Raw genomic sequence first — 15,620 nt, forward strand, 5'->3', positions numbered from 1 at the left:
GGAGAGGCTATAAAGCTAAAAGAGAAACAGTATTCAAAGGACAGTCATCGCGAGATTGGTATGGTGCAACAGAAATGACCTATTCTTACTTATAGCACAGGCAACAGAGTACTGGTTTACATTAATCAAGCAAATGAATTGATTGACACTCACAGAACAAACATAACATTAACCAGTTTACTAAAACACGTGATAGAAACATAGCATACATCATAAAAAGGTCATATAATAAATTGACCAACAAGGGAAAAATTGTTAAAACGCACTTAGCAGGGTCAATGTGACAAGTTATTTATCACTAACGTCAAAAGACCAAAAAAAAAAGGGAGAGCGAGAGACTGTTCCCAGTCTTGTCATAAACACATGTACCAAGTTATTTATTCAGTGCCACGATAAATCACCATGGGGGCATAAAAAATAGAGAGATGAATTACAAACTTCTAAGTTGAATTTGTGGGCCATAAGAGTGTTATTTTATATTAATATCACTTTGCTTGCCCCTAAAACAGGCACAAGATTATCATTATCTTTAATATTAAAGATGGGCAGAAAATAGCACAAGAATAAGATGGGTGTAACTCAATATAATGATTTGTTCCAATTTCATTCGACTGCAGCAGTTCGTGCTGATTTCCTTAATTTTGAATGACAGAGTCTCTGCATGCAAGGATAAGGCTATGTAGACCAAAGCCTCCCCCAGGGGCATATTGGGGCATCCAATTCTTTGCATTAGGACGCCCTAGCTTCTACGTAAAGGAATTTGAGGGAGCCATTTTTCTCGTGTGAGGTGTGAGAGAAAAAAAAGACCGAAAGGTGCGAGATCTTCATTGTGAATTTCTTGTTCTTCTGGATTTTTGTGAAATATGCTATGGCGAGTCAATATAGCTCTCACACTAAGGGTGAAACACTATAAATTTGTGTTCTTTGTTCGTTTTCTGAATTCATTTTTTTTATGGTTTATTCAATATAACAGAACCCAAGTGTACTAGGATAGCCTCTGCATAGATCACAATAAACAGAATTAAAAACACAACAATGGAAAAGAACAAGAGAAAAAGCTAAGGTCCGAAACTAACTGCATCTTCTATAAGGAAGCCTTTTGTCCACTTTATAAGAGTTCCAGATGCCAACGATATTTGCTTAACTGGGAAGGAAAAGGTGAAACCCAGCTCCCTTTGCCTGCCAGGTGGAAGAACAAAGTCTGCACCTTCTGTTGCAACAAATTTTGCAACTGCAGCAGCGATAAAATCAAACAAATCCTGGAATCACCACAAAACAGAACTACACAGCATAAGAACAATTGAAAGGACATTTAAAACTGAAAGAAAGGCTGAGTACACACTTACATTAGGTGACCCAACCATCAAATGTGGAGGAATTGAAAGTTCTTCGGATTCTCTTTTGACCACATGTTTTTCTTTTCCACCAAGCTGCACTCGCAGGACTCGGAAGTTTGTGCCCCCTAGGTCCAATGCATAAAATACTCCTTCTTCATCCCTGAAACAGAAAAGATCGAGGAATCACAATCACAAAAGTGAAGTCTTATTCTCCATGAAGAAAAGCGAAGAAATAACAATTACTCATTCATATAAATTTAGTAGAGGATCGGTTAGAACCAAGGCTCTACAATCCAGAAAAGGTTTCTTGACCCCAAGATAATGGGGGGAATAGAATATTTAATGGCATAGTTCTTAGTTTTTTTCTCGGAATAATGTTCCAATATCTGTATCCAGTTTACTGTAAAGCCTTTATGAAGTGATTGAGATCACTCTTCTACCAACTTCCATTATCTGAAAACCTGGTGATCCATTTCAATTTGTTACTTCGAACAAACTTGTACAGGAGCTTTTGTAGAACTAATACCACAACGAAATTACAAGGTCAAATCACGGTTAAAACAGAAATTACAAGGAAAAAAACAACCACAACATTCATGATGTACAACCATTGATATTTTGATTTATTATAGTAATGATCACTGTCAGGACAAAACGAGGCACATTAATATCTGAACTAGCTAGCCATATGTTAGGCTTGATAATCTAAAACATTTCAGGAAAACAATGAAAAGCTAAGTCGGAGTAATGATTTCACATGAGCGTATTGATAATGTCAGGGAAAATTTTGAAATGCTAATTCTATAAAGTACTGAAATTGGATAGTGTTTTAGTTTGTTAAAAGTGCTAACATTCTTTGAGGAGCTAATCATGCTCAATAGGATTACACAATCATATAAGCCAAACTAAGAGAATCTTCACATAGTATATGTGTCAAATTATGCAACAAAATCAGGTCAGATAGTAGTCAAATGGTGAGCTACTGCGCTTTTGACTACTCAGCAAATCAAGTCAACAGAATTGATAACAATATCAGAAAGTCAAAAACCAAAATAAAAAATAAAAAGAGAACTGCAAAATGGTTTTTAACATGTGAGGATGATAAAGAAACCAATAAATGAACCCGATAATGAGCCAAAGAGGAGAAGAAGTAAAGAAATAAAAGATGTTGAATGCATAAGGCGGTACTCACATGCCAAAAGGTGAAGAAATGAAATCATTTGTGTATTTAAAGGTTGACACAATGAGAAAGGCACAAAAGAGGATTCAAAAATAAGAAAGCCCCTAGTTACCTACACGACTGACATTCAAAAAAGTACAAAAAAATCTTAGGGCGGAACAAAGCATTCAAGACCAAAAGAAGTTTATTAAAGAGACCAGTAATTGTCTGTTAGCATAAGATTGCCACGACGTGAGTGAACCCTCAACTCAACCAAAACATTAAACTGAAATCAGAATATGCCTTAAAATGTAAAGTTTCCAATTCAATACTCAGACATCAAAGCATGTATCATTTCTCCAGTGTCTTTGAAACATCCATATGATGGTTAAAAAGGCTATTTCAGAAAATCCACATCCGCAGTCACTACCAAATAACATCAATGCATGTGATAACCAAGAAAAAAATCACCATTTTACAATAAAGTCAAATCTATACTATGCAAATATGAACCATATTTTAAAATAACGGGCTAAATATTTTTCCCTAATCATGAAAATAAGGTTTCATATTCAATAACCAATTTCACCGGTACAACCACATCTTGCACTAAGATTGTACTGGAAGCTCACCTTGCATTAATATTATCATAGATATAAGCATCAATAAATGATGTGATGCAAGTTAGTGATAAACGAGCTGACCCTACACTGGCATGTTCGATAAGGTGAATTGGACCACGCTTGACAATATCAGAAAAAGTAGCTAAAACTTATCGAGTTGCCATCCAATACAGTTCTATAGTACATTCCAAACAAGTCCTTATACGTTAAAGCAAGTAAACTCCAAGATTTATTCATATGGGAGCTGAGTTTACTGAAACATAACAAATATTAGAAAATGCTTCAAGATCACACCTTTTATCCCAAAGACTTGGTTAAATCACAAATAAAACCGAATCAAACATCAAACAAGAATCAAGTAAACATACCCAGTGGGAAGGTTATCAACATAGCTGATGAGCATCTTAAGTTTGCTGCCGCCTTCGGAGGCGAGGCCGGCGTGCATCTCAACAGCCATGGCGTCAGCCACCTGCCGGAGCTTACCAGTTGGGGTCCCACACTTCTCCTCCAGCTCTCTTAAAATGGCCTCCGCTTTGGCCCACCTCCCAGAGCTCTTCATCCGGTGTCTCATCACCAGCACAGCTGCAGCACATACAGCCGCCGTACACACCACCGCTGCCGCCGCCACGACCTTCCCCATCTCAGTATTATGAACAACACAAAACCCACAATTCACTGTGTACTTTATTTGTCAAAGATTGAAGCTTTGATTTGATTTTACTTAAAAGTAATTAAAAGAAGCACGTGGAAGCAGTGTGTGTATGGGAAATGATTATTTGGGGGGAAGATTTTTTGTGTAATTAAAAAAGTGAAGAAGAAAAGGACAGGGAACAAGTAGCACCTTTAGGACCAGATTCATATATATCTCTCTAAAACTGTAAAATTCTTTACTGTTATTTGAATGCTACTTCAATAAATTACAATTTGGGAAAGATGTAAGAGACTTCACCTTCTCTTTTTATACCATATAATAATCTATCCCCCTGTGTTTCAGATGAGCACACAGATTTGTGGTCCGAACTTTCTTCGCTGAAATTCTTGCGTAAGGTTAAAGCGAGCTACATAGTGCAAAACTTTGTGACAAGGTCCTTCATGCGGCGTGCAATAAAGTTGTCTCAAATAATTTAGAAAAAGTAATGTATTTGCATGTTTGCTTAGGATTCAACCGGCTTGTCGGTTCAAATTAAGATACCTCAAATGTCAAACTATTCAAATCTTGATACACTGGAAGCCGCGAGGCAGTTAGGGATGGCATCCTGAAATTCCTACGTGTTTATAGAATCGTCGATTTATCCAAGAGAGCAAATAAATTCTCACTTTATCAAGTGCTAATTCTTTAATAAGTAAATGTTAAATTGCTTATGAAAACTACTTTATAAGAAGTGATCTCTTTTTTTCATCGGGTATGGGTAGAGGTCAAAGATCTTGAGAGATGACCTTAATTCAAATCCTAAATCTTCGAATTGAGAGCGTTATCAATTTGGAAAATGGAAAGATTTGTACATGTACTGTGTTGAATTGTACAGACAGCTTGATAGATGCATACGTAATTTTATTTTTCTCTCTGTTCATTTTCTTTTAAAAAAATAAAAAGTCAACTAGTTATCACTTCATGTCTACACGTTTTATTTCTGAATAATCAATTCTCTTTGTGGGGAAATTCTTATAATTCCCAGCACATACAACGGACCAAGTTCATCGGTTTGGGCATGTAATCATGTGGGCTGCTGAAATATGCCAGTTTCAGTGGGACATACTCACAGATCTGAATTTGGATAAACCATTTAACACAGCTGCCTTTATAAATTCGACAAGCTTTACATCAGCAATCAATTGGTTGAAGGATTAATTTCACTCGCAGCCGTTGAACTTTTCATTTATTATCACTATAGTCACTGAACTTTATTCTTTTCACCATGGTCCCCAAATCGAACTTTAATTTGTTGTACCTTTAGTTTGAGTTAAAATAAATGAAGAAAAGAATTATAAAACGAAGCGAAAAAGTAACATTCCAATTTTCTAATGAAACATAAAAAATTCTTATGAATAAAATTGTAATTTTATTTAATCTTTATAACTTAAGATTTGAATTTATGTTTGAATTATTGGTGTTGGTGAATTTGGTTTGAGAAATGAACCTCAATTTTTCCTTTTTGTTTTTCACTTTATATTTTTTTATTCTTCAATTCTATACGTCTGTTTCAATTCAAATTATTTCTATTGAGCAGCAACTTGAATTTGATCTCTTGCGAATTAGGTCATCGAAAGGATCTCAAAGACCCATCAAAGTACAAAAGCAAGGAACTTTCAGAAAACGCCTTCACCCCTACGAGAAATTGATCACATCAGAACGTTTTCTAGAACGAATCCACTTTTATTCTTTTATTTTGAATCAAATTAAGGAAACAATGATCCTTATACTCAAATTTTGATTTGTTATGGTCAAACTTACATTTCCATTACAAAAGAATCTTATGTGAAGACATTTGAAAGATTTGTGACTTCAAGTTCTAGAAATCAAAGGTTCGGGACCCATCGTCCAAGATTCAAAGTTTAGGAGGCCCCACTGCTATTTACCCAAACTTTATACAAACAATTAAAGTTCGATGATGACACTAAACTAAGTTAAAGTTCGATAATCATACTAACATTGAGTAGAAAGTACAATGGCCATGGTGAAATTAACACATTGGTCGCGCCATGAAATTGTACAATGAAAATGTCGCTAAAGAATAGCTATCAATATGTTATTTAGCTATGAATATACCAAGGTCGAAATGGAGATTGCCAATAGTTTTATAAACCAAACATTTCTCGCCCATGCTTTGGAGTACTTAGTTCTGACACTAATTCCATTAACGATCAAATTTCAACAGTTTTATGCGTAATGTATTAGTAACTTTAAAGCCAAAAGCATGCCCTTAAAGATCTAAAGGATCTTCGTAGCATGACAGCATACATGGTTTTCGATCTTTTTATAAAACTGTTTAGTTTTGAATGAAGTCTTGAAATGGTAGGGGCCAAATCTGATTCATTTCTAGACAAGGCTCTCCTAGTGCTAATTTATCAAGTCCAAATAGTGTATTAATGAAAGGAGAAAGAGGAACTTTGACCGACTAAACTCAAGCACAGGATTAGGTCCAGTTGGTATAATTACAACAATGATTAATCAAGAAGATCTGGGCCAACTTACGCGCGCTTCGAGTAATCCCACGGGGTCCTGAACTTTACAACCGAGTGCTCACCTTAGTGACTTGGGAGGATTCGAATTGGTATGATTTATCAAGAAGATAATCACAAGAACCACCAAAATGAATGAGATTTAGACTTTCTGTGTCAAACTTGGGTTCTTACATATGAGAATACCATCAAGCTATTGACCGAGGTCTGCAAGTGTAGGGATCACGGGCACAAGATAATTCCCATATGGTGAATCAAATATTCTGAAGTTGCCGGTACAACCATCTTGCCGTGCCTGAGCTACTGCAGAATTCCTCGCCTGTTGAATCCTGATGTCGATGGTGCTTGTTTGAGCCTCCAAAACCTCCACATTCATCACATGCAGTATACGTTACAAATGAAGCAAAAATAATATGATCGAGCAAGCAAAGACAAAAAGTAACGAAACTTGGATATGGACAACGGACACATGACACATACATACAGCGTGAATAAAATGATAAGTTTACAGATTTCACCTCTATTTCTATACCTTTTTAGCTTTCATTTTGAGTTTTGCAGGTTATATCTTCCAATTTACAAGAGTTACTACTACCTCCGAATAACTGGGTTATACTATTTATTACTCGTCTATAGTGCCAACATAGAAAAAATGCATAAGTTCACATAAAACAAATTTGACATGAAGTTTTAGAATTTTCACCCATTATTTTAGATTTTGACATGCGTAACAGTTAATCTTTGCTATATTAGACTTCTAAAATATTCGAAATGGAGTTTTTCGTGTCCTTGACACGTCGATTGTGCATCAGAAATTAAAACAATATAAAAATATATATAAGACAAGGTATTTCATGGCATTTTCGTGCCCAAGACTTATCAGGGAAGTATTACTTGTGTTGCGTTTCAAACCAAAAATTAAAGATTAAAAAAATTAAAATATATAAAAAAGGACAATGTGTGGCACATTCTAAGGAGTGTCAATGTCCGTTTCATGTTGAACAACGACACTCCACCCTAGTAGTGTCCATGTTTCACGGGTCAAGGAAAATGTGTACCAATGGTTTATTGACTGGTGTTGAAACTGCATCTCTCTTCTCTGATGGCGAGTCAATAGGCCTGCAATGAAAAGAGATAACTGATATCAAATCCTGCAACCAAGAATTTCCCCTTACAGGAAAGGAAAAATTCATGCTAGATTCATTTACATCCATGGCCAAGAGATTCGACGATGCAAAGAACTTACTGAAGACACTATAAGGGTTTACGACAGGCGACCACTTCGTATTGCCTTGTCCAAGATACAAATTAAAATAAAAAAATACACACATTTTAATTTAATCACTTAGCTTCCATTTGTATAAAAGGTAAAACTTCATTTTCTAACAACATTCCAATGGAGCCAAAAGTTTACTATAGGCTTATTCACCACCCATTTCTATCTATTTATAAATTTAACTGTTTATAAATTGTTCCCACACGGGGAGTTAATAAATCAGATAATTACCACCACCGAAGTCCATTGCTTTTCGTTTTCCGTTTACTGGTTGGATTAGACAACCCTAAAATCCCATCATATTTTCGAAATTTCAGAGATAAAACTATCAATCTCTTCTGACTATCTTCCATATAAATCAAGATTTATATGCAACTAGTTGGGGAATTGATAGCTGAGAGAATTTGCACCATATAATTTCCCTCTTTAAATCCATAGAAATGAATACTGTATAATCAGGACTTCTTTTTGCCCTTTTAGTTTTTAATACTAAAATCAATACAGATTGTTCTAATTTAACAATAAAACACTGCCTTTAGCGAGAAGATATATGAAAAGCTATCGAGATTTGGGGAATAATCGAGTGCAAATAAATTCAAATATTTATCAATTCAGGGGTGAAAATGGATAGCGGAATTGAGGAACCGATTACCTGTACGAGGATGGATCATCGAGTTTCTTCCTCTTCGGTGGAGGTCTGAATTTTTTCATCGATGATTTCCCGACTGATTTTCGATCAGATGCCTAGGATCATTCAATCTTTAGGGTTTAGGGTTTAATTTATGGTTACATATTTTAGAATTGCAAGGAAGGTTATTTATTTGACAAGTGACCAGACAAATGAACTTTTTCATGTCTTGTGATTAGTGGTTGTCAAAAGTTATCACAACCATTTGATAAAGCTAGAATTGGATCAGAATCGATTAATTATGTTCGATTCTACCAAAGTTTTAATTGATTTTGAATATTAAAATCGACAACCGTCGATTATAATCTGAATTTCCATTTTAATAACAAGAACAAAAAAAATCGATTTAACCTACCATCCATTTTAGTTTTTTCTTATGAATTTCATTATGGTACGTCAAACTCATATTCAATATAATTTGGTGTTATTTATAAACACTCTATAGTTTATTTGAGCGGAGTCTTTTGCAATTTTTTGAAACATTTGAGACTATGGTTGCAATTAATTCTCTATTTCTTCTTCTTCTTCTTCTTGGTGGTAGAAATATGGGGAAGGTGGGAGAGAAAAAGACATTTTTATTTTAATTTTTCAATTAAAAAAAAAACTCATTTGCCCTTTTTTGAAAAATTTGAGACTATAGATGAAATTATTTCTTTATTTTTTTTTTCTTCTTTTGTTCCTTTTGTTTTATTTCAATAGGAAAGTATATTTGTTACTTTTAGGCCTATCGATAAAATTGAAGAAAATGCGGTCTTCCACACCTCAAATGTCGTGTAGAGAAGTTTTTGGCCAATTTGGAAGAGTAGAGAGTATTCCACTATACGTCCAAAGGATAGAGGGATTTTGCGCTAATAAGCCTAATTTTTTAATATTTTACAAACAATTTCATAAAGTAAATATTCATTTTCTAATCATACTAAAGTTCCAGAAAAAGAAAAAATAAATTAAAGGGATGGTCCAACCATTTGTGGGTTCATGAGTCGTTCTAATCTTAGATTTGGATCTAGGTCTGGATCATATTTTAGACAAAATAGTTCAAGTTCGCAGTGGATGTGAATCTAGGTTCCCATCTCCAACCCCTCTGTAGCTCAGGTCAAAAGTGTCATTGTTCTCTCTCTCTCTCTATTATTATTATTTTTTTTTTAAATCCCTTTAGGGATAGGCAAATAGCATGTTTTCCAGATCAGAATGATAAGTTAATTTGTTCCCTTAAATTTATGCTTAAGATTTTCCGAACTCATACGGCTCAATAATTATTTGGTGTCCCTTTGGTCGATTTACTCATTTTGACACCTCTAACTCAAGATCAATAATAATGAATAATAATATTTGCAGTCGTTCACTAACACAGTCGTCTTATGTGGCATATATATGACGGTTAGTGATTTATTACATAATGTAATAAAAAATTACTACATTAATATATCGAATCATTAATTGTCACATGTATGCCACATAGAGCGATTACGGTAATACGCGATTGCAAATAACATTACTCATAATAATATATGTCCAAGACTCGTAGTACGAAAAATTAAAAATAGAAGATTATTATTTCTTTTTTCTATATTAATTTTTGTTTTATAGGTCATTCAACAAGCTATGAAGAAAATGGATTTCACAAAGATCATAATTTGATCCATTCAGATCCATCAATATAGCTAAGTGAAATAAAAGGCTTAGCTTCTTCATCTGTAAGTTCTCTTGACCATGAAACTCTTCCTGCAAAACTAGCCCCAGGTCCAGTGCATTTATATTGCCCATAAAACACAGTCCTGCATGCCACCATAATCAAGACAAATTAATAACATTAACATTAACAAAGTGACAACATTAAAGCCAAAGTTAGTAGGTGGGTATGTATATATATATATATATATGTGTGTATATACACTAAAATTATATTTTTAGTATATTTTAATAAACGTTTTTGAAATGTGTGATTGAAAAGTTGTGGAAACTATAAAATATGTGATTAATATTGATTAGTTGACTTTAACTTAGATTAAAATCTGATTTAAATTAATACCAAACATGGGTTAAAATTTTAATTTTAATTCCTACCAAACAATATTAGAGAGTGTTTGATAAGGATTTTGAGAATTGATTTTTTGACCTTTAGAGAAAAAGTGGGTTCTATCTGTAAAAGAAGAATTCAAAAATAACGACTGAAATAATAAAATAATGATCAAAAAATTGATTTTAGTTGGCTCAAAATCCCCTCCAAACATCCCTTTAATATTTTCAAATGAAAGATCAAGATTCTAAGAGTGGATAATGGTGAAAGCAGGTAGTAAGTGCTATTAGCAATTAGGAAAAAAGATAGCATGATAGGTACAGACACCATCTATATGTGGAGTGGAAATGGGTGGCACCGCCCCATGCCCAAAATCAAAGATAAGCTACAATAATAAAGGAATGACTAATCTTCCATTATAATCGTATTATTATTAATCCCTACAATTAAAATGTCAAAATCTCCACTAAATATTCGTGTCTCCTATATGTTCAACTTTGTAAAGTTAGGTTTTGTTTCCAACTTTTCACTTATTTAAGCAAGCGACAAGTTAACGAAAATTTAGATGTTTGGAATTAATTGTGCAATTATAATGAAACGTTGAGATCAACTTCTTTACTTTTAAAAATTGACGATCACTTTATAGCTCGAAAACAAGTTGAGGACTAATGCTGCAATTTTCCTTGAAAAAATTAATGCAATTCCAATGCCTGTAAAGTTTTATTCCATTTGTACAGAAATTTCATATACAGAATTAATCCAAAAATCTCACATGAAAGGACCCATGTGAATAAAATAATGCCAAAAAAAAAGGACCACCCTCTCCCTCGTGTCTTGTTTGGAGGGGTTCTGTAACCCCTCCATCTGTACATGAAGAAGCATTGGCCTATAAATGTGTGTGTGTGTGTGCGCATATATATATATATATAATTTTTTTTTTTAATGCTATCTAATCCAACTATGTGCGTGACTAGGGTCCACTTCTTTCAATTGGTTAAAAAATTATAACTTCTTTAAATTTATCAGTTAAATATGTAGAACTACAGTACTGCTTAGACCAGTGCTGAGCTCCAATAGGCCAGATAATATTACTCATTTTAAATCGTCCAACACGAAGGACCTTCATGAAAAAAAAAATCAAAGATGTTGCCCCCACAACTAAATTTTGACGTCTCACCACAACTTTAAAATGTCAAAATTTTAGGTTGATGTTGTTTGTAAGGTCGTCTACTTCCTAAGCAATAGCCTCCACAAATACTATATCTATATTTTAATAACAAAGTTGTTTTATTTGGGATCTTGAATGTGTGAACTAAGATGAGATCACATGATAACTTATGTAAATGTGTGGGTGGGGACCTCCTCGAGCAATTCAAGGGAGAATGCAAGTGAGAAAAATAAAGAACTCACATTTCTCTAGAAGGATCACCCCAGTTATACCAGCCCTTTGGAATTATGATGTTGTCCATATATGTATATGCAAATACCACTCTTGAAAAAGCACCCCAAGCCCTTCCAAGGTATAAAGCCCCTGAACCCGTGACCTTACAGTTGACAAATGAGAAACCAGTGTCATCTAATATACTGCTTCTTCCTTGTGCTGTCACTGCCCCTATTACTGGTGCTATTGCATGCAACTGACAGTTCTGCATAAACATGGTAGTTATGTTGGTCTGGACAACACTCGATAAGATTAAGAAAGAGACACCTGACATAATCTGTAAGTTTTAAAGTCGAGTAGTATGTAATTCAGCTTAGAAACGTTGAGACGATAGAAAACAATAAAGACTAGGTTTCTTGAATAATTTTCAGAATAATGCTTTCTTGCCAGATGAATTGACCGCCTTGGATGGCAGTGAAAGATTGATGGAAAAACTGTTCCTTTTTTTAAATTGGACAATGCTGGACTGCCATGTGGCATTCTATCAACCAAGATGGTAAAATTTTCTCAGTTCTACTACAAAAACCAGGATTAAATCTCGGGTTTGAATCTACGCCGAAGTGGCAAACACCTCGACCCTATGATGCCCTTGATCTAGAATTTCATAGGGCCCGCAGCATAACAATCAAGGGCCAAGTTGTTGTCAACACCTCGGCCTGTCATTGGCCATGTTTGAATGGCAAAATCCAAATTTTCTATTAAGGCTGTAATCTTCTATATATTGTCTATAGTACTGTACATGGTTGTATCACATGGGATTTGTCTTGATGGTTTTAAACTCATAATGTTCAGAAACATAGTGAAAAGGACTGATAGACATTGTCTTTTTATGTACGTGTCTATCGGAATCTCTGTAACTCCGTTTTCACATCTATAGAGGTACCGGAGAATGAGCAAATTTAACAATCCGTTTTATCTCATACTAGTAAGTAAATGATTTGTGTATTATGACATTTTGATGCTTAAGTTGTACTCATTGAAGCCAAAGCACAGTAATTACCTTTTTTCAAGAAAAGTTACAAAATTACCTCAAACAAGGAGAGGGCATTGCCAAAGATGAAGTCCACAGAGCCCTCAATGTAGCAATCTTTGTAATAATGCCTACCCAAATGATCATAAAGAGTGTCCTGTGCACCCAAGAACTTACAACCCACAAAAGCTGCTGTGTCTGCTGATATTCTAAATGCCACTGCTTGCATTCCAATAGCTCCTGCTGCTGGCACTGGGGTCGTATTCTACATGTATAAGACATTCGATAAAAATAAAATAAACCCAGCTTGCAATTAGGGAGCAGATTAGGATTAAACATAAAAAGATAAATTTATCCGTCTAATCGTTTAAGCTTTTAGATGAGATGATCCGTCTCACCTTGAAAGTTATGTTCTTGGCTATGAAGTAGGGAGAATTGACAGCAAAAGTTGCAGAACCATATGTGCCAAGAGGGTGCCTATTTGGCCCTGGTGTTTGAGCTGTATCACCCCATTGAACAATTGTTTTTTCTGCTCCTGCACCTTCAACTGTTATAAATGATTTCGATAGTGGTATATTTACCTTCTCCCTGAAATTTTTTGCATTTTGAACATGAGTTTTCTACCAAAATATAAATAATAACAAGGATTATAAAAGAAAATGCATAATAAACGGACAAAAGAAAGGACAAAAAAAACTCTAATCTCATAACCCGTTGATGAGAAACTAAAAAACAAAGAAACAAGCTGTGACCATTTCACGGAGTTCTGAACTCAGCTTGATGTAAGTTATCATCATCACTTTGTCCAAAAGCGATAACAGCTCACGGTACTAATGTAATCCACCTTATATAACTCAGAACAAAGCCGGGAATTGTTAGCATTGTCTCGAAGTCTCGAATATGGGACCTTCAGCTAATGTAGGGTATTGCCACCACTTTTTGTCCTAATTCTATAGCTAACGACACAAACGTAATTCACCTTATATCACCAAGAATCAAGCTTGGGAATACACCCAAGTCCACTACTTTGAGTTCATCTGATTTCAAGTGTGCTTTTGCATTATACAGTTCATGTAGGAGAAAAAAAGAACACACACTCACACACATATGTACTTACATGTAAACTCCTGCATGAACCTTGATCAAAACTCTCACAAGATTGACCGTTGGGAGAGAATCAATAGCATCCTGAATTGATGTAAAATCTCCAAGTGCTGGATTTTTATCAACAGTAAGTGTGTAAGAAGGGAAGATTATGTTTTTGGCAGTCTTGAAAAGGGAATGCTTTAAGCTACCAACAAAATCAACCCACTTCATGAATTGTTGTTCTGAGTACTCAACTTGTGTCATATTCACTGATAATTGCTTCCCAGAATTTCTCCTGGGTTTGATACCTTTACTGTGGCACAATACGGTTCTTGCATTCAGAAGAAGAAAAAGAATGGCAAAATGAAAAATGGGTTTAGAAGAGGACATATCGAAAGCGAAATGAGAATAATAGGACTCAAAAATGAAACAAAAAGTTTAGAAAATTTATTCTGGAGTTGGCAAGTGCATTAAAAACTTCATGTTTTCATGACTTATATATGAATGAGTAAAAGTTTAATTAAATTATTCTCCAGAATTATGACGTGGAAGTAAGTAGTCACGGGTGCTTCCAGTAGAGAGAGAGAGTGGGGTGGAGTGGGGGGTCACAAGCAAAGAATGTAGGCCACAAAAGAGGTTCTCCATGAATGCACTTTTTGGCTTATAAAAACGTTTGTTGCTTAAGTTCTCGACTTTTGTTGTTGTTGTTTGTGTCCGTGAGTGTTCTCTGTGTTTGTGTGCGAAGGTGCAATTATTCCATGCCAGACTTCAATTTGACATTAAAAAATGGAAAAAGAATATTGGAGTGGAGCTAGTGGTATACGAAGGCTTGAACATTGAGTAGATCAATTTAGGTATTTCAATACCCAAAATTATGGATTGCATTCGGGGTATTTTGTAAATGAAATCATGCAGTCCTGCATAATTACTTGAACCAAATCAAAATCCTAATCGTTAGTTTTCATTCGGATTCGGTACTATCCATAATATTTTTGTTAAAAAATCGTGACTTGATAATACAAATTATTTTTCATTATTTAGCAAAAATAGAAGAAACAAGAAACAAAAATTGTCATCAACAACATAATTTAACATTTTTCTTAATTTACTGCAAATTTGTCACCAAATAGCATCCAGTTTTGACTGTGGCACCTCAAGAAGGATTTGTAGGACGAATAGCATGAGAAGTGTAGTCACGAGTGATAATGATTGAAAATGATATGGTTTAATTATGGGAATAATACATAAATAAGGTTTTCACTATATTCAATTAAATTTTAAAAAAAGAAGGTTTAAAAATTCAAAAATCACTTGGTAAATAATATATATATTGTAAAGTTATGAGATAATTATTTAGTGTTATCATGATACATAGATAAGTCTTATCTAATTTAAAATATCTATTTCATTCCAAGTATATTGACTTCTGCATATTTTCTTCTCTTTTCTCTCTTTTCATAACACATTATCAGCATGATGATCTCATTACATGAAGCTTGCTCCGTCAAATGAATTCCTTTATCTGATTCTCAATCAAATCTCTTTTTTCTCTCTAGTATATACATACATGCATCTTGAAAATTGTGAAAAAAAAATGGGGCATTGAATGTGGGTGAATTTACTGCCACCTACATATATTGTATTCAAGTTTCGTGACTAGACTTTTGCTCACAAGTTGTTCAATTTATAGAGGGATTTTTCAGAAATAAAAGAGAAATATTTGAAGGATGGGATGTTGACATATATCGCCTCTAATCGTCCGAACCTTCTAGCTAGGTTCAATGTAATAGGCAAATCAAAAATTGATACTCATGCAATAGGTAATTAATTCCATAATTTATAT

General features: G+C 34.4%; 2 protein-coding genes across 3 annotated transcripts in view; both read right to left on the reverse strand.

Annotated features, from left to right (window-relative positions):
* LOC111399420 (hexokinase-1) overlaps nt 1-4,044 on the reverse strand; it is a 13,674-nt gene extending 9,630 nt beyond the window's left edge. The window contains exons 1-3 of one of the 2 annotated variants that reach the window (XM_023026728.1): nt 3,488-4,044; nt 1,347-1,497; nt 1,077-1,259 (exon numbers count right to left, since the gene is read on the reverse strand). In XM_023026728.1, coding sequence (XP_022882496.1) covers nt 1,077-1,259; nt 1,347-1,497; nt 3,488-3,759 — 606 coding nt within the window. In that variant the 5' untranslated portion in view covers nt 3,760-4,044. The remainder of the gene's footprint in view (nt 1-1,076; nt 1,260-1,346; nt 1,498-3,487) is intronic. The other variant, XM_023026727.1, reaches the window with a different exon arrangement.
* A 5,676-nt stretch (nt 4,045-9,720) lies between these two features.
* On the reverse strand, nt 9,721-14,240 carry LOC111399422 (probable pectinesterase 53). Its single transcript, XM_023026729.1, has 5 exons — nt 13,809-14,240; nt 13,090-13,279; nt 12,750-12,956; nt 11,691-11,926; nt 9,721-10,038 (listed from the first exon to the last, which is right to left on the reverse strand). Exons 1-5 carry the CDS (start codon nt 14,165-14,167, stop codon nt 9,891-9,893), a joined length of 1,140 nt encoding a protein of 379 aa, XP_022882497.1. The 5' UTR covers nt 14,168-14,240; the 3' UTR covers nt 9,721-9,890.
* Between the last annotated feature and the right edge of the window lie 1,380 nt (nt 14,241-15,620).

The sequence above is a fragment of the Olea europaea genome, chromosome 9 (assembly GCF_002742605.1).
Source record: "Olea europaea var. sylvestris chromosome 9, O_europaea_v1, whole genome shotgun sequence".
Lineage (NCBI taxonomy): Eukaryota > Viridiplantae > Streptophyta > Magnoliopsida > Lamiales > Oleaceae > Olea > Olea europaea.